This window comes from Brassica rapa, chromosome A10, assembly GCF_000309985.2.
Source record: "Brassica rapa cultivar Chiifu-401-42 chromosome A10, CAAS_Brap_v3.01, whole genome shotgun sequence".
NCBI lineage: Eukaryota > Viridiplantae > Streptophyta > Magnoliopsida > Brassicales > Brassicaceae > Brassica > Brassica rapa.
Window position 1 is genome coordinate 6,426,635 of NC_024804.2, and position 26,641 is coordinate 6,453,275.

At 42.8% G+C, this 26,641-nt stretch overlaps 1 protein-coding gene across 1 annotated transcript; it reads left to right on the forward strand.

Moving 5' to 3' along the window:
• The first annotated feature begins 22,077 nt into the window (after nt 1-22,077).
• LOC103843865 lies at nt 22,078-22,849 on the forward strand. Its single transcript, XM_009120643.3, has one exon. The coding sequence runs from the start codon at nt 22,202-22,204 to the stop codon at nt 22,487-22,489; it is 288 nt and encodes a 95-aa protein (XP_009118891.2). The 5' UTR covers nt 22,078-22,201; the 3' UTR covers nt 22,490-22,849.
• Nucleotides 22,850-26,641: the final 3,792 nt, after the last annotated feature.

The following is a 26,641-nucleotide window of genomic DNA, read 5'->3' on the forward strand; positions in this document are numbered from 1 at the left end:
GCAAAAGCCACATCACGCTCAATCAGACATGTCAACTAACGACGCAGATAACTTGCAGACTCCTCTTAATGGAGGCAACGACACTGATCTCCACACTCCAGCAGCGGACGTATTCGTGGCCAACGCACAAGCCAACGCCGCGACGCTCGAGGAGTTTAAAAAGATGTTCGCCACCTATGAGAAAAGGTCGGAAGAACAGGATAAGCTCGTGAGTACCTTGACCAAACAGGTCGAAACCTTAACGGCAAGGACTCAAGCAATCCGTCCCCACGGAACCACCAAAATCCACGGGAAGAGACTCGACTTCGCTACCCCACTCGACAGACCTGGAGTCGCGCGGGAATGACCTTTGGGTCAAAACCCTAGAGAGAAATCTCCCATCGAAAAGGGGAACCCTGAAAGTCCTCCGCCTCCCACAAAGGATTCGGAGGATAACGAAGTCGAACGCATTGACCTGGATCCTAGCGATGTCTCCAACGACACCGACGAGGACGACGACAGACATCCAAGAAGGACCAGAAGCCGATCTGCTCGGGAAAGCTCCCCGTTCGAAAAACCAATGACAGAAGAAGAAGAAATCGCCTATTAGAACGAACAAGAGGAGCTGGCTGAAAGGCAAACCGAGCTCACTCGCAGTAAACGCCGACAGGCTCGGAAATCTACTGGCGAGACATCGGATATCCGCGATCTTCGCGACTACATCACCAAGACTGCGGCAGAAGTGAGAGCCGTAAAGTCTCATATCCATCATGCTACTAGTGCTGCCCCCGAAATCGAACGACTGCTGGAAGTAGCTTTAAAGACCCCTTTTATTAGTCGCATTTCGGATAAGAGGGTGTTCGATCCGGGAAAAAACAAAGTACCGAAGTAAGATGGTACGGCCGATCCAAAAGCGCACCTTCAGGCTTTCCACATCGCGATGGGAAGAGCGAGACTGAAGGACGGCGAAAAAGATGCCGGCTACTGCCGCCTGTTCGTCGAAAATCGTGAAGGAGCGGCGCTCGAATGGTTCGCACGCCTTCATCGCAACACCATCGGGAGTTTCCGACAGCTCGCATCGGCCTTTCTTAAACAATACTCTGTGTTCATAGACAGAGAAACTTCCGATGTTAATCTCTGGAGTCTCTCCCAGAGGGAAGATGAACCCCTCCGCGAGTTTATCAGTCGGTTCAAGCTGATAATTCACTACAAGAAATATGTACATTCTTAGCTCATGATTAACGCTATTGTAGGGGTTTCATAGCGTTTTCTCATCTGCTATGTCATCGGCAGCCATCATAGGTCCCCTCTCTACGATAGCGGTTTTCTTTGACGCTACTAATAATCCAATACGATAGCAATAAATGAATGTCGTTTTTAACGTAACAATAACACGTTTTTATTTTGTCACAAATTGTTTACGATTCATAATTCGAGTTATGATATGTCCTTCTACAATAGCTGTTCAGTATTCTTATCATATCAGAAACAGTACATAAAGTCAAATTTAGACATAACATATTCAAAATGTAAAACTATATAAGGTAGCATGAAAGAGATATCTTACCACCCAATAAGGTAGCTTGAAAAAGATAGATCTTTTCTTCCATCTAGATAACTCATCCTCATCTATTTCCACTTCTTCCTCTTCCTCCTCATCTTCCTCTTCCTCTTCATCTAAATCCGTACAGACCATCTTTTTTCTCTTACTCCCAGAATGTTTAACATTGCCAAAGTCATTCTTGAAATTTCTGAGATTTTGTGAAATTTCAAGGCCGGTTAAAATTCTTCCCCTTCTCCTTTGCTCAGCTTTTCCATCAAACCACTTCTTCTTTCCCCAAAAAGTATGAGCTGGTGGCAGACCTTTTCTGTGGCACATATACACATGTTTTCTGCTGTACTTGAGCCACATACTGTCTGTGTTTTTCCCACATAAAGGACACCCCATTTTTTCCCTTCACTTTGCAGCCTGCAAAATTCCCATAAGCTGGGAAGACACTGATCGTCCAAAGCAACATTGCCTTCAGTGTGAAAGTTGATCGAGTAAACGCGTCGTACACTAACTCTCCACTGCTCCACAAATGGTTTAGATCTTCAATGAGAGGCTTGTTGGGGTTAAAAACGGTTACGACAGAATTACCACCCGAAAATCCTCGGAGGTCGTATTTCCGAAAGAGATAGTAAAAGGAAAGATGTAATTTTCGTAAAAAAATAACCAATACGAAGTTTTTACGAAGAACTATCCTTTGTGATTCAAACCGAACAAACTAAGCTCGGTCACCACGCATACACGCCGTCCGGTCGCTATGCAGCAACCAAACCCGAGCCAAGCTCGGTCGCTACGTAGCGACCGAGCGGGACGATCGCTACGTAGCGACCGAGGTTTGGCTCGAGCTCGGTCGCTACGTAGCGACCGAGCGGGACAAGCGCTCGGTCGCTACTTAGCGACCGAGCTTGGGCTCGGGCTCGGTCGCTACGTAGCGACCGAGCTTTGGCTTGAGCTCGGTCGCTACGTAGCGACCGAGCGCTCGTCTCGCTCGTTCGCTACGTAGCAGCCGGGCTCGAGCTGAAGTTCGGTCGCTGTGTAGCGATTGAACTCTTCCGAACATCGACAGACATCAATCCATGCATTCTCGTCAAATCTTCGAACGCTATCTCCCGAAGACCGTAGCATGCTCAGTTCATGTTTTCCGCTATTCCAATTCATCGATCAAACTTCGCGGATGAGAAAGCGCGGAAAATTCGTAGTAAACGTGTCGAGTCGGAAGACAGCCCAAAGGGACCCAAAACACGACTCGAGGCCCATCCTACGATTTCCTAACCCAAAGCCCGTAAACCGCAGCACGGTTTACGCTTGGCCCACAAGGAAGGATAAATGTCAAGTTTCCGCGGATAAATACGGAAGTTTTGAAGATAATTGTGAAGATCGGGAAAAATGGAATATCTCCATTTTTATGCTATGACGGCTTGAGGGCAGAAGAGTAAAAGCGTAAACCGACCTTGGAGCTAGTATATAAGGAGTCCTAGGCGAGGAGCATGGAGGAGAACTTTTTTAGAGCAAACTTAGCACTTAGAGCGATTTAGGCAATTTTCCGTTTTTGTTATTTCGAGCTGCGACTCAATTAGGTTTAGCCGTCTTAGGGTTGCTAGAACTAGGAATCTCGCCGACAGCTCTCGAGCCCAGGCTTATACCTTGTTGTAAACGCTCATACGCAAATTCGGAATAAGATCTTCTTTGCTCTTTTTTTCGATTCCTTATTCTTTATCTTTGTTATTCTCGTGTTCTGATTGCTTGACGTGTGGTAATTAGCAGATATTCGGGTCCTCTGGGAAATTAGGGTTTTCCTAATTTCCTTATTTAAACGGAAATCGACAGTGCGAATTTCGGTTCCCACAGTTTGGCGCTAGAAGGAGGGGGGTACGGATCAATCTAACCCGCAAAGGCCACATCACTCTCAATCAGACATGTCAACCAACGACGCGGATAACGTGCAAATTCCTCTTAACGGAGGCAGCGGCACCGATTTCCATACTCCAGTAGCGGACGTATCCGCGGCCAACGCACAAGCCAACGCCGCGACGCTCGAGGAGTTTAAAAAGATGTTCGCCACCTATGAGAAAAGGTCGGAAGAACAGGATAAGCCCGTGAATACCTTGACCAAACAGGTTGAAACCCTAACGGTAAGGACCCAAGCAGTCTGTCCCCGCGGAACCACCAAAATCCGCGGAAAGAGGCTCGACTTCGCTACCCCACTCGACAGATCAGGAGTCGCGCGGGAACGACCTTCCGGTTAAAACCCTAGCGAGAAATCTTCCATCGAAAAGGGGAACCCTGAATGTCTTCCGCCCCCTGCAAAGGACTCGGAGGATAACGAAGCCGAACACATTGACCTGGATCCTAGTGATGTCTCCAACGACACCGACGAGGACGTCGACAGACATCCAAGAAGGACCAGAAGCCGATCCGCTCGGGAAGGCTCCCCGTTCGAAAAACCAATGACGGAAGAAGAGGAAGTCGCCTATTGGAACGAACAAGAGGAGCTGGCTGAAAAGCAAACCAAGCTCACTCGCAGTAAACGCCGACAAGCTCGGAAATCCACTGACGAGACATCGGATATCCGCGATCTTCACGACTACATCACCAAGACTGCGGAAGAAGTGAGAGCCGTAAAATCTCAAATCAATCATGCTACTAGTGCTGCCCCCGAGATCGATCGACTGCTGGAAGGAGCTCGATAGACCCCCTTTACCAGTCGCATTTCAGACATGAGGGTGTCCGATCCGGGAAAAATCAAAGTACCGAAGTACGATGGTACGGCCGATCCAAAAGCGCACCTTCAGGCTTTCCACATCGCGATGGGAAGAGCAAGACTGAAGGACGGCGAAAAAGATGCCGGCTATTGCCGCCTGTTTGTCGAAAATCTTGAAGGAGCAGCGCTCGAATGGTTCGCACGCCTTCGTCACAACACCATCGGGAGTTTTCGACAGCTCGCATCGGAATTCCTCAAACAGTACTCTGTATTCATAGACAGAGAAACTTCCGATGTTGATCTCTGGAGTCTCTCCCAGAGGGAAGACGAACCCCTCTGTGAGTTTATCAGTCGTTTCAAGCTGATAATGTCCAGGGTCAGCGGGATAAGCGACAAAGTGGCCATCGACGCGCTGAGAAAGACGCTCTGGTACAAGTCGAAATTCAGAAAGTGGATAACTCTCGACAAACCGCGAACGATCCAGGACGCCCTCCACAAAGCAACGGACTACATCATAGTCGAGGAAGAAACTAAAGTCTTATCGCAAAAACATAAGGCGGCAAGACCATCCTCGAAAGACGTGGATCCGAAAGGGAAAAAGAAGAACTTTCGTAACGACAAGTACGTCCATCACGAGGGGGAAGATCTCCAAGGGGCGCATAACTATGCGATCAATTCGGATCAAGGCCGGACCACGGGCAACACATGGACTCGCAATCAAGGGTATGACGAAAACACCTTCTGCGAGTTCCACCAATCCCGAGGGCACTCCACGACCAACTGCAAAGTCTTGGGAGCGAGACTGGCCACGAAGCTACTCGCTGGAGAGCTCTCGGAAGTAACTAGCGTCAAGGATCTCATCCTTGATTCTGATCGCCCTCCAAAGACTGACAGAAATCCGCCCGCTGAAAAATCCCCTCAACGAAACCAACCTGGGATAAACGCGGTAGGAGGCCAGACGACAAGGGAAACGATAACAATCGTCTCAGAGTCAACATGATCATCGGAGGATCGCAATACTGCGGCGATACTGTGTTGGCCATCAAGGCTTACCAACGGAAGGCAGAGTCGAGTGCAAACTGGCCTACGTGATCTCCTCCTCGAGATGGCCAAAATTGCTCGATCACTTTTACAAAGGAAGAAGCCGGCGGAATCGACCAACCTCACTGCGACCCACTCGTCAAAGATCTCGTCATACGAGATTTAGAAGTCGGAAGGGTACTCGTCGACATGGGAAGCACGGTCAACGTAATCTTCCGCGACACTCTCAAGCGGATGAACATCAAACTCGGAGAAGTGATTCCGACGCCAAAACTACTCACGGGTTTTTCAGGCGAAGTATAGATGACTCTTGGATCGATCCATTTTCCAGTCATGGCCAAGGAGATCACGAAAATCGTCGAGTACGCGGTAGTCGATCATCCCGCTATCTGCAACGTGATCATGGGAACCCAATGGATCAACGCCATGCAGGCAGTTCCGTCAACTTACCACCTGGGTCTCAAATTCCCAATGCCAAGCGGAGTCGCGGCCATCTGGGGATGACAAAAACAGTCGCGGCTATGCTTCCTCGCAGAGCACAAGTTAAGGAAAATCACGACTTCTGCAACTGCAAACTGCAAACGGGAAACGCACAAAGATAGATCGATCTTCGACCAAAAGCGCCCAGGAAAAGACGAATTAAAATCGTCTACCGACGCAAACGCATCGGACGTCGAAGCTCGACACAAGTCCGAAGCCCACGCTACAACTCAACCGGAACATCCAGAAAATAGCGTTGACCCAGCCACGATCGACACGGTCATGGCGGACATCGCGACATCTACCGCCGAGTAAGAACACTCGCGGCATGAAACAGAACTACGAGATGGCTTGATCCTTGAAAGGGGTACGTAGGCAGTTCGTCAAAAGACGAATTCAGCTATCCCCCTCTCTAAAAAGGGGGGGGGGAGAGAGTGGGTGCGTATACTCGTATATTCCCACTTAGAAAAATCTTCATTATTGTAATCGAGTTTTTAGAAACTTCAAAATTTTTTACTACAATATACGTTGTCCTTTTTATCGAAAACGTTTACGCTTCAGTAAAACACAAAAGAAACTTTCAGGACACACCTGAAAACTTTAAGACTCTTGTCTGCGGCCCCATCCGGCCCAAAAATCGTAAAGATTATTATCTTTCAAACACACAAAGATACACTTATAATCCCCGAAACAACTGCGAGACGTCGCAAAAGTTAACATTCGAGGATAATACTAACAAATTTTCCGAACGCGACTACCAAACATCTTACACCCCGTTCGTCGATTGGCCCCAACGAACACGCTAGCCGTCTTAAACAAACGCAATTCGATCACTCTTTTGATCTTCAAAACGTCCAGCACAAGGACAAAAGCGCGCTACAACAAAAATCCGAAATTTGGGTTCAGCACTTCCAGTTTACTCTGAGAAGATGCTCGATTCGTACCATACAAGTCATATAAGCCGAGAACCTATCGCGGACTTTAAATCGGTACGAGTCAGGAAGAAATCGCAACAGGAAAAACGATAGCTGGCTAGTCACCGCACAAACCTTAACCAAAAGTAAACCTAGGTCTTGCCCTAAACCCAACGCTCTGGTCTCAAACATCTCAAGGCATGATATCTAAATGATACGAGATCCTAAACCATGTCTCTCCGTTCGTATCTCAATGTTCTCAAAAATCGTAAAGATGGATAATTCTTACGAAAATCACGAACGAACCAACATATTGGACGTCTCATCGGAATTGAATATGAGACGACAACTCATATTTACTTCGAACCTACTCGGGAAAAACTCGAAAAATGAAACATTCATCATATAAATAAACCGCGTAAAGCGGCAAGGGGATTCGAAGCCACCAACGGCCAGTCCTGATAAACAATAAAAACGGCCAAAACAGGCCCATACAAATCCCTCGGCCACACTCGGCCATAAACATAAAACAGAAAGACGAACATCTTTCTTTCGATAACTACTCCACCGCTCATAATCCAAAGTCAAAGTCCCCGGACAACGAAGCACCGAACGCATCCGCGGGACGATCCACTTCCTCGCCACCATCGGGAAACCCGGTCGAAACCTCCTCGGTATCAGGGGAAACCGGGATGGAATCCCAGAACCCTTGGATCCGCTCGTCGATCGGAGGGATAAGCGCCTCAGCGTGGGCATGTTCATTCATGCCACTCTTCATCAAGCTCATTTCGTCCTCGAACGCATAGTCATCGGCTTGCGTCCTCCAAAGACTTTCGACCGAACCGCGGCACTCACGAAAATCACCCACCGAGGTAAAGGCGTTCTTGAGGTTCCCATACTCAACCTGGAATTGAGAGGCATGAGTCTTCATCACCTCGACGATTTCTCTTTTGCCTTTCCTCTCCGCCTTACGACCAGCCCGCGCGTGATCACGAGTAAATTGCGCTTCTCGCTCAAAGATCTCTCCTTGCACGCGAGCAAGATCTCGTTCCACTTTCTCCGCTTTGAAACGATAGATCATAGCGTCCCTATGACTCGCTTCAATGGCCGAGCCAAGCAAGTTAAGGCCCTGCAAAATCAATTAACGCATTGTAAGCAGAAAAAGAAAAACCTAGGCAATCATGAATATTTTCGAAAAAATCATACCCCGTTGATGATTCGGGACCCTTCCGCGACAATTTTCGGCCTCGCCGACTCTTTCGCAGGTGGAGGAGCATCAAAACCCGGGGGTAGACCGGCAAAGAAGTCATCGAAGTCTGGGATGGGGGCCTCGCTCGAGCCACTCCCGTCGCCATAAGCTAGGTTCGGATCCCATCCTGGAAGCATAGAGTCATCCATCGAAAATTCTATATCGCCAAGGTCGATATATTTTCCTTTCCAAGAGCTCGACTCCGGCATGGCTGGTGGGGCTGCAGCGGGACTCTGGTCATCAGGTTCAGAGTCACTTCCCGTGTCCGCAACCGAGGCAGGACCAGGGTGCACGAACCTCAGTGCCCTCCGAACCCTCTTCGGCGTAAAGGAAGTCCAAAAGAAGGGACCATTCCTGAGAAGATCCCTCACCTCAATAGTGTCCTCAGGGAACAGAGCAAGAGGATTGATGAAAGGACGATCGTTCGGTAACCTCCGGAACAGTGGAATACAACTCTCTTCGACAGACGCAGCGTCTAAACGAACAAAGAAGAAAAACTTCTTCCACGAGTTGAAGTTCGAGATGAACTTCTTAACCACTGACATAAACTTCCGAGGGACCAGCCTATGCTTGTCCGTATCTTTGACGAGTTGAAGCCTCAAAAGCGCTTCAAAATGATCGACGGAAAGGGAAAGAACATGCTCCTAGCTCAGGATCAGGATCCCAATAAGATGCTGAATGGCAAGGGGAGTCAACTGGCTTATCGCGACCTCGAAACGGTCCAATACTCGAACAAGGATTTCGGGGATTGGGAACCATAAGCGACAACGCACTACGAACGCCTCGTAGCAAGTGAAGTAACCCTCTGGGGGGCTGTTAGCACACTCTCCGAGACAGGGAACTCGGAACTCCACAGCATCCGGGATATGGTAGAACGATCGCATGGTCGCAAGAAACTCGTCGGTACTCCTGCTTGCGTCCTCTTTCTCGACTCCGCGATGGGTCAAAACCGGGAACGACTTCTCTTTGGGAGGAGTCATCGAACCGTAATGAGCAACCCACCATGCCTCGTTCTCGGCGGGATGTACCGAGTGAGGCACGAACTCCATCTTCGGAACAATGAGCTCTTCATAAGCACTCGCGGACGAAGACCCTTTTTTCGCAACCTTTTTCTTGCTCGACATCTTTACACTTCTCTTGAGAAAATAGAGGAAAAGGGTGGAGAGAAAATAAAGAAAGTTTTTCTTAAGAAAGATCTTAGACAAGAAAGTGAAAAACATTGTGAAACAAGTTACCTCCCTTCTTATAGGCATGAGGATTTACTATTCAAGCTCGGACTTTCGGATATTAATTCCATCCATCACGCCTAACTTACCAAACATGCCTAACCGCACGCTAGGATCCTACGGTGCATGATCCTAACGGGCTGGGGGGCAAACTGTTGGGGTTAAAAACGGTTACGACGGAATTACCACCCGAAAATCCTCGGAGGTCGTATTTCTGAAAGAGATAGTAAAAGGAAAGATGTAATTTTCGTAAAAAAACAACCAATACGAAGTTTTTACGAAGAACTATCCTTTGAGATTCAAACCGAACAAACCAAGCTCGGTCACCACGCATACACGCCGTCCGGTCGCTATGAGGCAACCAAACCCAAGCCAAGCTCGGTCGCTACGTAGCGACCGAGCGTCCGTCTCGCTCGGTCGCTACGTAGCGACCGAGCTCGAGCCCAAGCTCGGTCGCTAATCCTCCCGCTCGGTCGCTACGTAGCGACCGAGCTCGAGCCAAAGCTCGGTCGCGTCCCCCTCGGTCGCTACGTAGCGACCGACCTCAAGCCAAATCTCGGTCGCTACGTAGCGACCGAGCTCAAGCCAAATCTCGGTCGCTACGTAGCGACCGAGCGCTCGTCCCGCTCGTTCGCTACGTAGCAACCGGGCTCGAGCTGAAGTTCGGTCGCTGCGTAGCGATTGAACTCTTCCGAACATCGACAGACATCAATCCATGCATTCTCGTCAAATCTTTGAACGCTATCTCCCGAAGACCGTAGCAAGCTCAGTCCATGTTTTCCGCTATTCCAACTCATCGATCAAATTTCGCGGATGAGAAACCGCGGAAAATTTGTAGTAAACGTGTCGAGTCGGAAGACGGCCCAAAGGGACCCAAAACACGACTCGAGCCCCATCCTACGATTTCCTAACCCAAAGCCCGTAAACCGCAGTACGGTTTACGCTTGGCCCACAAGGAAGGATAAATGTCAAGTTTCCGCGGATAAATACGGAAGTTTTGAAGATAATTGTGAAGATCAGGAAAAATGGAATATCTCCATTTTTATGCTATGACGGCTTAAGGGCAGAAGAGTAAAAGCATAAACCGACCTTGGAGCTAGTATATAAGGAGTCCTAGGCGAGGAGCATGGAAGAGAACTTTTTCAGAGCAAACTTAGCACTTAGAGCGATTTAGGCAATTTTCCGTTTTTGTTATTTCGAGCTGCGACTCAATTAGGTTTAGCCGTCTTAGGGTTGCTAGAACTAGGAATCTCGCCGACAGCTCTCGAACCCAGGCTTATACCTTGTTGTAAACGCTCATACGCAAATTCGGAATAAGATCTTCTTTGCTCTCTTTTTCGATTCCTTATTCTTTATCGTTGTTATTCTCGTGTTCTGATTGCTTGACGTGTGGTAATTAGCAGATATCCGGGTCCTATGGGAAATTAGGGTTTTCCTAGTTTCCTTATTTAAACAGAATTCGACAGTGCGAATTTTGGTTCCCACAAGGCTTTAAGTAGACAGCTATACTGTTACCAGGCTGTTGTGGACCAGGAATCAACAATGAAAGCATTATGTTCTCCTTCTTCATACATAAATCAGGTGGCAAGTTGTAGTTGACTAACAATATCGGCCAGCAACTGTACATAGAATTCTTCATGTTGAATGGATTAAATCCGTCTTCTGAAAGTCCAAGCCTCATGTTCCTTTCTTCAGTGGCAAAGGCAGGGTATTTCGCATTCATCTGATCCCATGTGACTGAATCAACAGGGTATCGAAGTTTCCCATCAGTGCTTTTGTTGATGAAGTGCCACCTTAGATCCTTAGCCATTTCTTCAGACCAGAACATTCTCTTCAACCGTGGGATTATTGGAAAGTAGCGTAATACTTTCTGTGGGATTCCTTTCTTCTTCTCACCAGTATGGATATTGCTCTTCCATCTCGATGCCTTGGATTTTGAACAGTACACAAGCATGGATCTTCTCGTAACCCATATCAAATGATTTCAAAAATTTCTTAACCTCGTACAGTGAAGTGTGCAGCACATTCTCCTATGGTAACATTTCCGGCAACGTCTCTAGCAGTTCATTGAAGCTCTTGTCAGACCATCCATTCTGAGTCTTCAATCTAAATAATGACACTATTGCAGATAACTTGCTGTGGTTCGCACATGTAGGATACAAAGGTGTTTCAGCTTCAGCTAGCTTTGCCAAAAATTCATCTTCTTTCTTGTCCTCTCCCTCTGCTATCTCAAAGACATCCCCCGTACCAGCTAAAGCTTCATCAGAACACTCAGCGGCTCTGTATAAACCAATGATCTCATCATTCCATTGACTTGTCCTTCTTTCATCTGCAACCACTGAGCTCAACTCTCCATGCAGATACCAATCAGTTCGCTTCTTATATGCCTCCTCCATTCCTCTAGTAACAAGATGAGCAACTACCACACTTCCGCAATGACGATCTATGTTACGACAGTCAATGCAAGGACAGACAATCATATCAATTCCTCCCGAAGCTGCAGCCACTTCCCGTACAAACTTAGTAGCTCCTCTCTCATAAGCAGGATCGACTCTTCGGTGACATGAACAAAAATTCACAAGCTCAGTGACTAAACTCATATTGAAACATAACATATATGATAAAATTCATTACCTGCTCAGATGAACCCAGTCTTTATCCGTCATCTATGTTCTAAAACCTACATTCAAACCTTTAGTAACATAGAGAACCATTCAAAGTAACAAATAATGTAATCAATCAAACCTAAACTGAAACCTTTATCGCTTGACTGTAAATCGAAATCGATAAAATCATGAATCAAGTTAAATGTTGTCAAGAATATAATGAAGGAAATCTAAGCAAAGAACGTGGAGCAGGAACGCAAATCAAACAGGAAAGAAAGAAAAGACGAAATCAAAGCAAGCAGAAAACATCTCTTCCATTTGAGATAACAAATCAACAGAGATGTCGCAATCTCAATCTTCAATACCTTCGCAATCGACAATAATGGATGTGGGGAGCTCAATTACGGTTCTGGATTAGCGGATTAGGGTTTTAGTGATGGAGATTGTGGTCTAAATGTTTTTAGGGTTAGTAGGGGAAACTGAGAAAAAGAGAAAGGTATTTCGCGAGTGGAGAGAGGGAAAACAATCAGATTAGTCTTTTTTTCACTAAGTGTACCGCGGTAAAGCTAATTTTAGGTTCCCGCTTACTGAAACTCTACCATAGCGTTTAATTAAGCCTATTATATAATAAGCAAATTTTAGACTCATCTATGATAGCAGTTCAGTAAAACGTACTATAGTCATGTGCTATCAATGAAGACTTTTTTTGTAGTGTAATGTCCAGGGTCAGCGGGATAAGCGACAAAGTGGCCATCGACGCGCTGAGAAAGACGCTCTGGTACAAGTCGAAATTCAGAAAGTGGATAACCCTCGACAAACCGCGAACGATCCAGGACGCCCTCCACAAATCAACGGACTACATCATAGTCGATGAAGAAACTAAAGTCTTATCGCAAAAACATAAGGCGGCAAGACCATCCTCGAAGGACGTGGATCCAAAAGCGAGAAAGAAGAACTCTCGTAACGACAAGTACGTCCATCACAAGGGGGAAGATATCCAAGGGGCGCATAATTATGTGATCAATTCGGATCAGGGCCGAACCACGGGAAACACGTGGACCGGCAATCAAGGGTATGACGAAAACACCTTCTGCAAATTCCACCAGTCCCGAGGACACTCCACGACCAACTGCAAAGTCTTAGGAACAAGGCTGGCCGCGAAGCTACTCGCAGGAGAGCTCTCGAAAATAACCAGCGTCAAGGATCTCATCCTTGACTCTGATCGCCCTCCAAAGACGGACAGGAATCCGCCCGCCGAAAAATCCCCTCAACGAAACCAGCCTGGGGATAAACGCGGTAGGAGGCCGGACGACAAGGGGAACGATAACAATCGTCGCAGAGTAAACATGATCATCGGAGGATCACAATACTGCGGCGATACTGTGTCGGCCATCAAGGCTTACCAACGGAAGGCACTGTTGAGTGCAAATTGGCCTACATGGTCTCCTCCCCGAGATGGCCAAAATTGCTCGATCACCTTCACAAAGGAGGAAGCCGGCGGCATCGATCAACCTCACTGCGATCCGCTCGTCATAGATCTCGTCATACGAGACTTAGAAGTCGAAAGGGTACTCGTCGACACGGGAAGCACGGTCAACGTAATCTTCCGCGACACTCTCAAGCGGATAAGCATCGAACTCGGAGAAGTAATTCCGAAGCCAAAACCGGTCACGGGTTTTTCAGGCGAAGTTTCAATGACTCTTGGATCAATCTAGTTGCCAGTCATGGCCAAGGATATCACGAAAATCGTCGAGTTTGCTGTAGTCGATTATCCCGTTATCTACAACGTGATCATGGGAACCCCATGGCTCAACGCCATGCAGGCAGTTCCGTCGACCTACCACCTGGGTCTCAAATTCCCAACCCCAAGCGCAGTCGCGGCTATCTGGGGATGCCAAAAACAGTCTCGGCTATGCTTCCACGCAGAGCACAAGTTAAGGCAAATCACGACTTCTGCAACTGCAAACGGCAAACGCACGAAGATAGATCGATCTTCGGTCAAAAACGCCCCAAGAAAAGACGAATTAAAATCGTCTACCGACGCAAGCGCATCAGACGTCGAAACTCGACACGAGTCTGAAGCTCACGCTACAACTCAACCGGAACATCCAGAAAATAGCGTTGACCCAGCCACGGTCAACACGGTCAAGGCGGACAACGCGACATCTACCGCCGAGTAAAAACACTCGCGGCATGAAGCAGAACTACGAGATGGCTTGATCTTCGAAAGGGGTACGTAGGCAGCTGGTCAAAAGATGAGTTCAGCTATCCCCCTCTCTAAAAAGGGGGGGGGGGGGAGTGGGTGCGTATACTCGTGTACTCCCATTTAGAAAAATCTTCATTATTGTAATCGAGTTTTTAGAAACTTCAAAAACTTTTACTACAATCTACGTTGCTCCTTTTTATCGAAAACGTTTACACTTCAGTTAAACGAGAAAACTTTCAGGACACACCTGGAAACATTAAGACTCTTGTCTACGGCCTCATCCGGCCCAAAATCATAAAATTATCATCTTTCAAACACTCAAAGATACACGTATAATCCTCGAAACAACTGCGAGACGTCGCAAAGTTGAAATTCGAAGATATTACGAACAAATTGTCCGAACGCGACCACCAAAACCTTACACCCAGTTCGTCGATTGGCCCCGACGAACACGCCAGCCGTCTTAAACAAACGCAATTCGATCACTCTTATGATCTTCAAAAACGTCCAACACAAGGACGAAAGCGCGCTACAACAAAAATCTGAAATTTTGGTTTAGCACTCCCAGTTGGCTTAAAAATTGCCTCTGAGAAGATGCTCGATTCGTACCATACAAGTCGTATAAGCCGAGAACCTATCGCGAACTTTAAATCGGTACGAATCAGGAAGAAATCACAACAAGAAAAACGATAGCCGGCTAGTCACCGCACAAACCTTAACCGAAAGTAAACCTAGGTCTTGCCCTAAACCCAACGCTCTGGTCTCAAACATCTCAAGACATGATATCTAAAAGATACGAGATCATAAACCATGTCTCTCCGTTCGCATCTCAATGTTCCCGAAAATCGTAAAGATAAGTAATTTTTTACGAAAATCACGAACGAACCAACAGATTGAACGTCTCATCAGAATTAAATATGAGACGACAACTCATATTTACTTCGAACCTACTCAGGAAAATTCGAAACATTCATCATATATATAAAACTGAGAGAATGGATTCTTCTCCCTTACAAGTTGCCGATCGCAAAAGTTAATAGTTCTCTTGTAAAAACTAGCGTAAGAAATAAAATAGGATAGATGGCGTCTTTATATGGAGGCGCCAATAGGTAGAAAAGAAATTAGGGCAACAAGGCCTTAATTCCCGAAAATAGAATCTTCCTTATTTGTCGGGAACAACCTCGGGATCACTCCGTCTGCTTGTTCTGCTTGAGAACAGTCTCGGGACTGTTCGTCTTGAGTGTTCTCCGCAAAATGCTCCAAAAGGACAGCTTCTCTTCAAGCACGCTCTCTTCATTCTTCTACCAACTCCATACCTGTAAAAGATCAAAAAGGACTAGACTGACTCGGATTAAGGACTCGAATCAATACAAAAACACCTATACAATGATGTGAAAAACACCATATATCAAGCGGTAAGGGATTCAAAGCCACCGACGGCAAGTTCCGATTAGTAATAAAAATGGCCAAAACAGGCCCATACAATCTCTCGAAATAAAGGCCACATTCGGCCGCAAACATAGAATGGAAGGACAAGCATCTTCCCCTCAGCAATCTCTCCGCCTCTCATAGCCCAAAGTCAAAGTCCCCGGATAACGAAGAACCGAACGCATCCGCAGGACGGTCCACTTCCTCGCCACCATCAGGAAGCCCGGTCGGAACCTCTTCGGTATCAGGGGAAACCGGGATGGAATCCCAGAACCCTTGGATCCTCTCGTCGATCGAAGGAATGAGTGCCCCAGCATGGGCACATTCGTTCATGCCGCTCTTCATCAAGCTCATTTCCTTTTCGAACACATAGTCATCAGCTTGCGTTCTCCAAAGACTTTCGACTGAACCGCGGCACTCACGGAAATCGCCTACCGAGGTAAAGGCATTCTTGAGGTTTCCGTATTCGACCTGGAACTGAGAAGCACGAGTCTTCATCACCTCTACAATTTCCCTTTTTCCCTTCCTTTCCGCTTTGCGGATGGCCCGCACATGATCACGAGTAAGTTGCGCTTCTCGCTCCGATACCTCGCCTTGAACGCGAGCGACATCTCGCTCCGCTTTCTCTGCTTTGAAGCGGTATACCATGGCTTCTCTATGGCTCGCCTCAATGGCCAAGTCCAGCAAGCTCAGGCCCTGCAAAATCGATTGACATGTTATAAACAAAAAAAATATATATATAAGGCAATCACCAAGAAGTTCTCGAAACCCATTGATGATGTGACACCCTTCCGCGGCGACTTTCGGCCTCGCCGATTCTTTCGTAGGCGGAGGAGCATCGAAACCCGGTGGGAGACCAACAAAGAAGTCATCGAAATCCGGAATAGGGACCTCGTTCGAACCACTCCCGCGCCATAAGCAAGGTCCGGGGCCCATCCTGGAAGCATAGAGTCATCCATCAAAAACTCTATGTCGCCAAGGTCGATATCCTTTCCCTTCCAAGAGCTCGACTCCGGCGCAGCTGCTGGAACTGTAACGGGATTCTGGTCGTCAGATTCGGAGTCGCTTTCCGTCTCCGCGACCGAAGCAGGACCGGGGTGCACGAACCTCAACGCTTTCCGAACCCTTTTCGGCGTAAAGGAAGTCCAGAAGAAAGGACCGTTCCTAAGAAGATCTCTCACCGCAATAATGTCCTCAGGGAACGGAGCGAGAGGATTGATGAAGGGACGATCGTTCGGCAACCTCCAGAACAGTGTAATACAACTCTCTTGGACAGACGCAGCGTCTATACGAACAAAGAAGAAAAACTTCTTCCATGAGTTGAAGTTAGAGATGAACCTCTTAACCACTGACATAAAGCTCCGAGGGACCAGCCTATGCTTGTCCGTATCCTTGACGAGCTGAAGCCTCAAAAGTGCTTCAAAATGATCGACGGAAAGGGAAAGGCCATGCTCGTAGCTCAGGATCAGGACTCCAATAAGATGCTGAATGGTGAGGGGAGTCAACTGGCTTATCGCAACCTCGAAACGATCCAACACTCGGACGATGATTTCAGGGATTGGGAACCACAAGCGACAACGCACTACGAACGCCTCGTAACAAGTAAAGTAACCCTCCGGGGGGCTGTTAGCACACTCCCCGCGATGGGGAACCCGGAACTCCACAACATCCGGGCTATGGTAGAACGATCGCATGATCGTGAGAAACTCGTTGGTACTCCTGCTTGGATCCTCTTTCTCGACCGCACGATGGTTCAGGACCGGGAACGACTTCTCTTTAGGAAGAGTCATCGAACCGTAATGCGCAACCCACCATGCCTCATTCTCGGCGGGATTAACCGCGGAAAATTGACATTTATCCTTCCTTGTGGACCAAGCGTAAACCGTGCTGTGATTTACGGGATTTTGGTTAAGAAATCGTAGGATGGGCCTCGAGTCATGTTTTAGGTCCCTTTGGGCCGTCTTCCGACTCGACACGTTTATTGCGATTTCTTTCGATAAAGAATGAACTTTCTGCGGTTTCTAACCCGCGAAGTTTGATCGATGATTTAGAATAGCAGAAAACATGGACTGGGCTTACTACGGTCTTCGGGAGATAGCATTTGAAGGTTTGACGAGAATGCATGGACTGGTGTAGTATCGATGTTCGGAAGAGCTCAATCGCTACATAGAGACCGAACTTTGGCTCGAGCCCGGTCGCTACGTAGCGACCGAGCGGGACGAGCGCTCGGTCGCTATGTAGCGACCGAGCGCTACGTAGCGACCGAGCGGGACGAGCGCTTGGTCGCTAACTGTGGGAACCGAAATTTGCACTGTCGATTTCCGTTTAAATAAGGAAACTAGGAAAACCCTAATTTCCCAGAGGACCCGGATATCTGCTAATTACCACACGTCAAGCAATCAGAACACGAGAATAACAATGATAAGAATAAGAAATCGAAAAAGGAGAGCAAAGTAGATTTTATTCCGAATCTGCGTATGAGCGTTTACAACAAGGTATAAGCATGGGCTCGAGAGCTGTCGGCGAGATTCCTAGTTCTAGCAACCCTAAGACGGCTAAACCTAATTGAGTCGCAGCTCGAAATAACAAAAACAGAAAATTGCCAAAATTGCTCTAAGTTCTAAGTTTGCTCTGAAAAAAGTTCTATCCCATGCTCCTCGCCTAGGACTCCTTATATACTAGCTCCAAGGTCGGTTTACGCTTTTACTCTTCTGCCATTAAGCCGTCATAGCATAAAAATGGAGATATTCCATTTTTCCTGATCTTCACAATTATCTTCAAAACTTCCCTATTTATCCGCGGAAAATTGACATTTATCCTTCCTTGTGGACCAAGCGTAAACCGTGCTGTGGTTTACGGGCTTTTGGTTAAGAAATCGTAGGATGGGCCTCGAGTCATGTTTTACGTCCCTTTGGGCCGTCTTCCGACTCGACACGTTTACTGCGATTTCTTTCGATAAAGAATGAACTTTCCGCGGTTTCTAACCCGCGAAGTTTAATCGATGATTTAGAATAGCGGAAAACATGGACTGAGCTTGCTACGGTCTTCGGGAGATAGCATTTGAAGGTTTGACGAGAATGCATGGATTAGTGTCGTATCGATGTTCGGAAGAGCTCGATCGCTACACAGCGACCGAACTTTGGCTCGAGCTCGGTCGCTACGTAGCGACCGAGCGGGACGCGCGCTCGGTCGCTACGTAGCGACCGAGCTTTGGCTTGATTCGGTCGCTGCGTAGCGACCGGTCAGCGTGTATGTGCAGTAGTTATGCAACGACCGAGCTTGGTTCGTTTGCTTTGAATCTTCAAGGATACTTCTTCGTAAAAACTTCGTATTGGTTATTTTTTTACGAAAATTATATTTTTCTTTTTACTATCTCTTTCGGAAATATGATTTCCGAGGATTTTCGGGTGATAATTCCGTCGTGACCGTTTTTGACCCCAACAATAAGCCGGAACGATAGGAAGGATTCTTATGGGTGGTCCTTCACAGAGTCAGGAAAATATTCTGTTAAGTCTGGATATAGGGTTGAATCATTACTTCCAGATAAAGCACATGATTTAGTTCTTTATGGTCCAAATATCAAACCACTTTTGACCTTTTGCTCGAAACTTAAATGTCTCCCGAAATTGAGACATTTTGTTTGGTAAGTTCTCTCATGTACTATATCGGTTGCAAAAAAATTTAAGGTCACGGGGGATTAATTGTGATACCCGATGTAGTATTTGTGGCGTAGAGGAAGAGTCAGTTACTCATGCTTTATTTGAATGTTCTCCAGCTCTGCAAACTTGGGCTTTATCAAAAATCCCATCAGCCCTTGGTGTTTTTCCAACGAATTCGGTATTTACCAATATGGATTATCTCTTCTGGAGATTGCCAAAAGAGCATGATTTCAGTAATTTTCCATAGATTATGTGGTACATTTGGAAAAATAGAAATAATAAAGTTTTCAATAATAGAGATGGAAATCCTCAGGAAATACTTAGATATGCAGAAGTGGAGAGCGAGGTATGGGCGGAGGCTCAGACTACAATTCCAAAAAGACAAGTTTTGGGTCCACAAAACTTTGAATGGCAAGCATTGAGATAGTCAAGAATCTGTTTTATAGATGATGGATGGAAAGAGAATGACAAATTCACGGGGCAGGGATGGTTCTGCAGAGTAGTAGGATCACAAGAGAAGATGATGGGGGCGATGAATCTCCGAAGAAGCTTATCAGCTCTACATGCCGAATGTGAAGCTTTGATATGGGCTATGGAGTGCATGAATACCCTTGATTTTTCAGACGTAGTTTTTGCAACAGACTGTTTTCAATTGGTGAAGATGGTGTCCTCACCAGACAAATGGCCAGCTTTTGCTACACACATGGAGGAGTTTCGACGCAGTAAGTGTTTCTTCCCTTCCTTCAAGATTCAACATATACCAAGTGCAACTAATCTAGTGGCGGACAAGCTTGCACGAGGTGCTCGGAGTTCCCCTTCAGCTGTATTTTATGTTGATTCTACCCGACCGGTTTGGTTTTCCGAGCCGATAGGTTTCTTATCATAGTTTAGTTATTGTTGTCAAAAAAAAAGAAATTTGGAAAACAAAATAAAAAAAAATCGAAAAAATGGAATTTCAAAAAAAAAATTTATAAAAAAGTTCGAATTTGAAAAAGTATAATTCGAAAACAAAAAAAAGATTTTACTTTTTTTTATTTCTTTTTATTTTTTTATATTTTTTTTATTTATTTATATAATGATTTATTATATATATAAATAACAAGGGCATAAGAGTCTTTTGCCACTTAATGAAGAAGATATTTTTGAAAATGTCTCCCTAGTGGTGGTAAAAATAAAAAGTGGTAACATAAAAATGGTAAACATGTAATTTCCCCAAAATTATACTAATTTTAAGTATTTCATGTGATTAGTATAAATTTATGTAGAAAATACAAAATATATATTTATAATATTTCCCCTGACAATTTATTTTTATTCTTAATATTTGGAGGAACGTTGGATGTGGTCTAAAAGTTTATCCATCATGATTTGATATTTACATATATCAAACAAAACAAAACAAAACAAAAAATGGAATGGGTTGATAAGTAGATGCGAGAGGAACCGAAATGCATAATATGTAGCGCCGTTTCAGACCAAACATCATAACGTTCACACATGTCACATGTGACATTGTCCTCTCCACATGCCATTCTTCGCTCCCAGCCAAAACCCAGTTTTGATCTTTCTTCATTAATTTTACAATAATTCCACATTTCGCGATAACAATGACAAATAAATCAACATATCCTATAGTAGTATTACTATTTAATCATCAACAGAAACTTCTTCAACATCGTTATGAAATTATTGGTAGTTCAGGCTTTATAGCTCATTGTATTTTTTGTGGGTTTAATGCATGTTACAAGTTAGTACATTATACTGTACTCACTTCTTCCCATATAATTTGATAATCCAAATTGAATTTCTATTTAGAGAACCAAATGCGCTGTTGTTAGAGTATCTAAAACTCATTGCTATTTTTACCTCTATTATAGCATTTAGAGTCAATTTCACTCTTTTATCATAGCATTTAGAGTCAATTTAACTCAAACTCATTTATATTTTTTCTTCTAAAATAGAGATTGCTATTTTTTCCTCTATGTTTAAGGAAAAAAATAGCAATCTCTATTGTTTACTCGATATTTTTAAAATTACTGTTATAAGGTAATATATTAGAGTAAATTTAATCTTTATTATAAAAATCTTCTATTTTAAAAGAGAATATAGCAAAATACATTGGAAATGGTTTTAGAACAAAGTTAGCAACTCAACGATAACATTAGTCACTACCATTGCTTTTGTACCACTTAATTTATTATTTACACCTAGTGTCTGAATAAATTTATTAGTAACCACCTTCGTTTACTAGTACTTTGCAATTATAGACACTAGTTATTAGCCCCTAAAACTATTTAGAGTAGAAATAGATAGAGAAAGAAGTTAATGATAAACAAGAAGAAAAAAATATTGTATAGTTGCTTTTTTATTAATTTGGGTTTAAAGCCATTCCCTGAGTTCTTCTATGCAAACAATTTGAGTATGCTCGTATAAGAGCATCATTATTGCAAGTCTTTGTGCTTAAGTTCTTAATACACATATATGTATATGTATATATTATATATGCATATATAATTGCGGGTTAAAGACTTTACGGAAACTCAAACCGACTTGGACTTACAATAATGATGTTCTAATGATTTTTTTTTGCTATAAGCTCATTTAATGATATAATAGAATAACGACAAAGGTGCACTGAATATTATATGAAAAACTTTGGTGGCTATGTATCGACTGAAATAAGTAATGTTTAAAGTAACTTCAAGCTTTTTTTTGTAACTAAAGTAACTTCAAGTTGTTTGGAATCTTTTAAGAAAATTTTATGTCCAATACAATAAGTAATGTCTAGAGTAGCTTCAAACTATTTGGAAGCTTTAAGTAAAACTTAAAATAAAATCTTTTCCATGCTTGAACAGTTAGATCTTTAAAACCCGGACACTCATTATTAGATCTCCATGAATTTTGCAACTACATGAAAAATTTATATAAAATTTAACATTCGATTTGATATTGTAAGATATTTTGAAGTTGGGGAATCAATAGAAATACAAAAAAAATTCAAAAACAATTGAACTAGAAACCTTTATGCAAATGCATCATTTACACGCGTTAGAGCATCTCCAACATACTTTTAAGCTAAAATTACTTAAAATGCCATTCCGAATTAATCCACATTATAATTCCTAGTATTGAAGAATTTTTTTTATTTTTTTGCTCTATATATATGGAGACAGGAGATGCCACTCTTGTCCTAAATAAATCTCTAACCACTTTCATCAAAACAAGAATGGTGTGCAGAGCAGAAGAAGCTTTGAAGCAGAGAGAGAACCTAAAGAGGTGTAAACAAGATCATGATCGCCAAAAGAAGAAGGTGCAATCAATCACAGATTGCAAGAAAGAGAAAAGTTGTAGATTCAAGCGAAGCACTTCTAATCTCGACCAGGACGGCGCTTCCTCAGCCATATTTTTCCTCGCTTGCATTGCCTGCTCATCCTTCTCCAATAATCTTTAATTATTCTCGCTGTAACAGCATCCACAGTTAATTACTTTTCATACAACGTTTAATTAAATCGTAGTCCTGTCTTCTATTTGTTAATTCTGTTGTTACCTTATCTTGTGTTATAATTTTCTTATTTTTTATTTTCATGTTTTAATCTATGTTCGTGTTATAGTAATATACAACAGTTATGGAAACAGTTTTGAGGATGCAAATTTAAGATGCGTCGCTTGTGTTCGTATTTGTAAGGATATAAAATTTTTGTATTTGTATATCGAACTTCTGTTAAGTATGTTAACATATGGTTAAAGTTTCTATATCCTAAGATGTATTAATTGTCGACTGGTTTGAGAAAGTGTTGGAAGAAATTATATACATGCTAGAAGATGTATCAAATATATATAGTGTTTCATGTAGCAAAGAGTAATATATGAAGTGATACAACAAGTCGTATAGGAAGTTGAGCTGTGCAACTGCCTAAATATATAAGTGGATAAAAGCATGAGGTCGATTTGGACAAATCAAAACGTGACTGCTGAGATGGATTAGTCATTTTGATAGTATATCGAGGAAAAAAATATTTATTCTTATGAAAAGAAAAGATATTGGTTATAAATCCTAGAGTTTAAGGCTCAGCAATCAGTATAAATGCTAAGAAGCCATTTTACGAAGATACACACACCTAGGGATATTTCAGAGATACACGCAAGGTGTGTGGCCGTCCCTGATAGAGAAGAATATTCTGTTAATTAGAATATTCTGTTGTTACGGTTTGATCTAACAATGCTAAAAGGGAGATATGCTCAAAGAAGAAGCATGCCACCTCGTGTTAAAAAAACAACCAATTAGATAGTCATAAATCACCACGTCAGTACTACTGTTTTGGCCGATCAAAGCTGGGTCTTTGTTTCTGTCTTATCATTTTAATTTGGCCCATACCAAGCCCACATCGTCAAGGATACCATTCGTCCGAGTCTACTGAGTCGATCTCTCCCTCCCCAACTGCTCCACTTCTTCTCCCTCATCTGTTATCTCTCTGAACTAAACGTTACCTTCAGACATTACTGATCAATCAATGAAGGTCTTTAAGCTCCTCTTAATTGTTTCGTTCCACTTCTCATTCATCCTCCTCCTATATAGTTAACTCCATACAAAATCGAAAACCTACTCTGAAGCAGCTACATCTATGACCATGAAATCGGCCGGAAAATCTCAGGTCTCCACCTGCAGGACTCCGGTCTCCTTTTACTTCAACGACATCTCACCAGTTCCAGTCGAATCAGAGCTCTGATTTCGCCTGATCCACTTCTGGAAAGCCAGAAACATTGCAAAAGGTGGAACCTTTATTGGCTTAGAGATGTTCCTCATCGACAAACAGATATGCCTACTTATCCCTTCTTTTTCTTTTATTTGAGAATATAACAATCTCTCTAAACACTGTGTGTTATATTGGAAGTTTAATTCGGCTTGAAATGATCATATTAGTTCATTAACGCCTTTGTCTGATTTCATTTGTTGGTTTTAATGCCTTAGTTTCGAGACATTAAAAAACGACCACATACATTTGAGTACAGATTTTAACACTCACAACTTTTAACATCCAACTTTTAGCACTAGATTATTTAAAAACATGTAACTGGAAGTTTCTTTTGGCTTGGAAATGTTTTTTCATGTAATGACTATCTTAGTGAATGACAGGTGTGCTATTGGGAACTGCTATAGTTTGCGTAAAGATCATAAATATGTTGTTAAGATGTCAGCAAGCTATTCAACTGAATGAAATATCGAGTTATGCACATATGCTTTCTGGTCACGAGTATAATTCTTTTCTATTTCCCTCTTTGTTATTAGCTATTTCTACATTATATGAACCCAACACTGTCCCTAATCATGTGTATTTATGTTCTCATGTAGCGTTTCGTTGAGGCCAGTATATATATCTTTTAAGCTGGAAAAAAATGGGACAAGCTGGAAGCTGAAGTGAAGAAACATTTTCCCCTTTTAGCTCCAGAGGCTTTGCTTTATTTACTTTTTATACTATTTCTAACAATCGTTTTTGAAAGTGCAAGATAGGATGAAAAGCTAGATGGACATGCATGTATATATGAGCAAGTTTTCCAGTGATATATTCAAAGTACGGATGAGAACGTGACCCAAATCATGAACAAATAAATCATTTGTAAGGTTGGTGAAGCTCTTTTTTTATCTTCTTTTTAACAACTTATCCTTTGTCCTTTTGACAGACAATTTACTTTCTTGGGTGGTTTTGGGTGTAACGTTCGGAGTTGAGAATGATAATGTTGACTACAAAAGGGAAAGTGGGTTAGGAGTCCGAAAGAGGACGAGAAGAAAAATTTCTCTTAAACCTAAGCTAAAAGAATTTCTTGGTTAAAATGTATACAGTCTTCTTTTTCTTTGTTGGACAACCCCATAGAGTATATCCTTTTCAAGTTCCAAAATATATAATTTGAAGTTAGTAGAAATATGGTATACACTCGATCTAATACAATTTTAGCTATTATTCCTGATTGCTTACTACGTCCAACTCTTTTTACAGTAACACAAATATAAAATATATAATTTTCATTATATCTGTTACTCTCCTCTCTATTTTAGGTAAACTATAATTATGTTTTTTTTTTAACTTGAGAGAAATTAGATGCCAGGAATTTTCAGTTTAGTATGGATTTATTATTAATTTTTCTCACTATTTCCCTGTGAGGAGAAGCGAAGAATGAAATATATGTGATCTAATACATCCTGGAGGTACATGTTTAAGTAATATTAAAATATAAAACTTACAGAGAAGACCTATTGTTTTATAATTTAGTCTCCAAAATTGTTACCATTTTTTGTGCTTGAAACTTTTTTTTATTACAAATACCTCCAAAATTAAAGAAATATAATATTCTATTTAAACAACTACAAAATCACAAAGACTCTTCTGTCAATAAAAATGTATTCTTTGCAACAACATTAAGATTGGACAATTCAATAAATGTTATGTCATTATTGTATTAACAAAGTGATCCAATTGGAATTTGTACATCGGTGACTAAGAGTGGGTGCTCAGATACCCGTTCGGCTTCTGATCGAGTATTTTGATTTTTTGCTATTTCGGTATAGAGGTATAGAATCTATCGGGCATTTTACATTTTGGGTTGGGTTCGGGTATTTTAAGTTCGAATTCAATTATTTCGGGTCGGATTCAGATATTTAGATTTTGAAGGAAAAAAATTAAATTTCATTATTTAAGATTTTTATATTTAAAATATGTATTTTCTAACTTAACTGATTTTCTAATTTTTAATAGATTAAAACTATTAATAGGTTTGAATATAAAATTTAAAAATAGAAAAAACACTAATTTAGTTGTTATTTTAAAATTTTGGATGCAACTATTGTTAATGTAAGAAACAAAAACTTGATATAAAGTGAGTATCAAATGATTTTGTCCATAATTATATGTATATTATCTGATTTTAAGCGATGCGCAGAATCAATATAAATACTTTGAATAAAATTAGAGAAGTAAACTAAAAATATATGGTCAAGTATTCGTATGTTTTTGGATATCTATTTGGGGTTCGGATATTAAATGTTCGGGTTCGGTTTGGATTTCAATTCGGGTATATCTAATCTCTCCTAATTTAATACCCGTTTGGATATTTTGCTACTTATGTTCGAATTGTGGTTTAGATTTTTCGGATCGGGTATAGATATCGGGTAAAATGCCTATCCAGTATCGGTGACCATGAAACTAATTTCATGCAAGAGAGAACTAGCATAAAAATTAAAAGAAAATGATAAGTGATCTAAGTAGAAAGAAAGCAGATGATGAATATTTTACCGAACAGTTGTCAGGGGTTTAGCCAAAAAAAAAAGAAGAAAAAATATTGAAAAATGCATAACAGATATAAACATATTATAATTTGGACATGTGTAGCATATAGCCAGCATATGATCTGGGGCGGACGCAAGTGTATGGATGTGGTAGGAAGGTATAGGGTCATGTGCCCCTTACTTTTTTTTTTTGTTTTTCCTCAACTTATTTGGTCAAATATTCTTTTGTTTAGAGGAGAATATTAAAAGTGCCCCCAGTCTAACTTTATTTTTGATGCTTTTAACATTGTGCCCCCAACTACAAAATATGTCTATATGAGTGCC

Coding starts and splice junctions, on each gene's coding strand:
- LOC103843865 (XM_009120643.3), top strand. CDS start 22,202: ATGGAGACAGGAGATGCCACTCTTGTCCTAAATAAATCTCTAACCACT.